This window comes from Pseudomyrmex gracilis, unplaced genomic scaffold, assembly GCF_002006095.1.
Source record: "Pseudomyrmex gracilis isolate BER0280 unplaced genomic scaffold, ASM200609v1 scaffold_2637, whole genome shotgun sequence".
Taxonomy (NCBI): Eukaryota; Metazoa; Arthropoda; class Insecta; order Hymenoptera; family Formicidae; genus Pseudomyrmex; species Pseudomyrmex gracilis.
In genome coordinates, this window is record NW_018023221.1 from 1 (window position 1) to 2,430 (window position 2,430).

Consider the following 2,430-nt stretch of genomic DNA (forward strand, 5'->3'; position numbering starts at 1 on the left):
TCGTATATGTTTTTGTTATTGATTGAGATAATTTGGTAATGTGGGAAATTTTGTATATATTTGAGCCATGTAAAGATTGCGCGCCAGTACACAGTATCTCTTAATCATATTTACACACAATTTCCAACTTTATCATGGATGCTGTTTGCTCGCGTCGATTCTAATTTTAAGTATGTATAACAATTTTTATTTTTTATATCTTTATATTTTATGTCATACGTTTTTATCCAATTTATTATGAGTTGCGCTCATTTCGATCAATTTATTACTAGATTACACTGAAGAAGGTCCAAACCTGTGACCGAAACGTCTGTTTATTTAATAAAGACTTATTCTCATACACGACCAGCTTGTATTTACTGCTCGTATCGGCCCTTAAACTCAATTTATACATATATTGAGTATGTTGTCAGAATGAAACCTGGTGTTGTGTAAAATAAATGCCAAATTGTGTGTGTGCACAATGTCATATCAAGAAAAATATCACGAGTTGGCCTGTCAAGTTGCCGCGATTGTTCATAATAAAAATGAAGAGCAACTACGGCAAAATAAAACGATAGTCGCTGTATACATTAATGAATGTATAAAATTTAAAAAAGTATATAAAAAGAAGAGATTTTGAGTTGATCCATTGTTTGAAAGACGACGTGAACATGGTTTTTATTACGCATCTGTTCCAAGATTAACACCAGAAAATTTTCGCAACTATTATCGTATGACAGCTACGCAATTTGAAGAATTGTTATACTTAGTGCCACCTGCAATCACTAAACAAACAGTAATTAGAGAACCATTACCTCCTGCAGAGCGACTATCCATAACATTAAGGTTTATTTGTCATTACTTAACATCATAAATTCAAAAATAATTATATTTGATTAAATTATATATTTGGATATTTAGCAACTAGTGATTCGATGCATTTGATGTCGTATCACTTTCTTGCTGGAGTGTCAACAATAAGTCACATATTAGGTGAAACATGCGATGCTATATGGAACTGTATCCATCAGAATCTGATTCCACCATCAAAAACTACAGAGGAATGGCTACACCTTGCTAAAGAATTTGAAGAGAAATGGGATTGTAATCACTGCATAGGCGCAATTGACGGCAAACATGTTATTATTGAGATAATGTTATTGATTAATGTTACATTTATCATAGGACATTATAAATTTGATATTTAAATGATTATTCTTTTTACAGTGTCCACCTAACGCAGGATCATCTTATTTTAATTATAAGAAGTATCATAGTATTGTGCTCCTCGGAATCTGTGACGCACAATATATGTTCACGTTTGTTGATATAGGAGCCTATGGTTGCTGCAGTGACAGTGGTAGGTTTATGAATTCAACGATTGGTCAAAAATTTGCATCAAAGGAAATGAACGTACCTGCACCAGAACCTCTCAGCCCAGGTGGACCCCCTTTATCATATGTTTTAGTGGCCGATGAAGCTTTTCAATTGACGGATTATTTGCTCCGGCCTTATCCAGGAAAAGGCGGTTTAAACGACGAGCGAAATATTTATAACTATCGATTGAGTCGAGCTAGAAGAACAATCGAGAATACATTTGGTATTTTAGCCAGCTAATGGAGAATTCTAAAGCGACCGATCAATTGTAGTATGGAAAAGACAATTTCAATTGTTAAAGCCATTATATGTCTTCATAATTGGATTCGTCAAATAGATATTGAAGAAAATAAATATGTTACTCCAACACTAATTGATCAAGAAAATGATGACGGCTTTATTCCAGGCTCTTGGAGAAATTGCATAGATAATAGTGCATTTGCAAACATAACTCATTGCGGTTCTAATAACAGTTCTCGTCGAGCGATGCAAATTCGAGAAGAATTCTGTAAATATTTTAATAGTGAAGGTGCTGTACCAAGCCAGTTCTATCATTGTTAGTTCTTCTAATCATTAATTGTATAGATTAATTGTATATGCAATTTTACTTGTTTGAAAATGTTTTGTCTTGCTTATGTCTTGTTCGTGTTTGTGGTTATTGACTTTATTAACTTTATATAAATAATTAATCATATTTAATAACTTTATATAAATTTTATTATAAACTTTATTATACACATATCTTTTCAAAACAATAATAGAATTAAATGAACAAAATGTAACATAAAAGACACATTTTTTACTTNAAACAAATCAATAAAGCTTAATCTTCTCTAAGTATATCATATGTTAAGTTCATTATTTGCTGAAGGACATGTAACTGCTTTTTTGGATTCATCTGTCTCAACCTCCATCCGATTACTGCTAAAGACGAATCAATTTTATCATACATGGGTGCTGGCAGTAGTGCAAATAGAGTTGATAGTTGACAAAGTGAATCAGCAATTCTATCCAATGCACTGGACTGCTGTCCTAAATTCTTTTTTCTTTTAATTTGCGTATCTGCAATTT

The 2,430-nt window shown here is 32.2% G+C and overlaps 1 protein-coding gene across 1 annotated transcript; it reads left to right on the plus strand.

Annotated features, from left to right (window-relative positions):
* The first annotated feature begins 463 nt into the window (after positions 1-463).
* On the plus strand, positions 464-1,599 carry LOC109862917. Its single transcript, XM_020443087.1, has 3 exons — positions 464-581; positions 904-1,121; positions 1,210-1,599. The coding sequence occupies exons 1-3, from the start codon at positions 464-466 to the stop codon at positions 1,597-1,599; spliced, it is 726 nt and encodes a 241-aa protein (XP_020298676.1).
* The last annotated feature ends 831 nt before the right edge of the window (positions 1,600-2,430 follow it).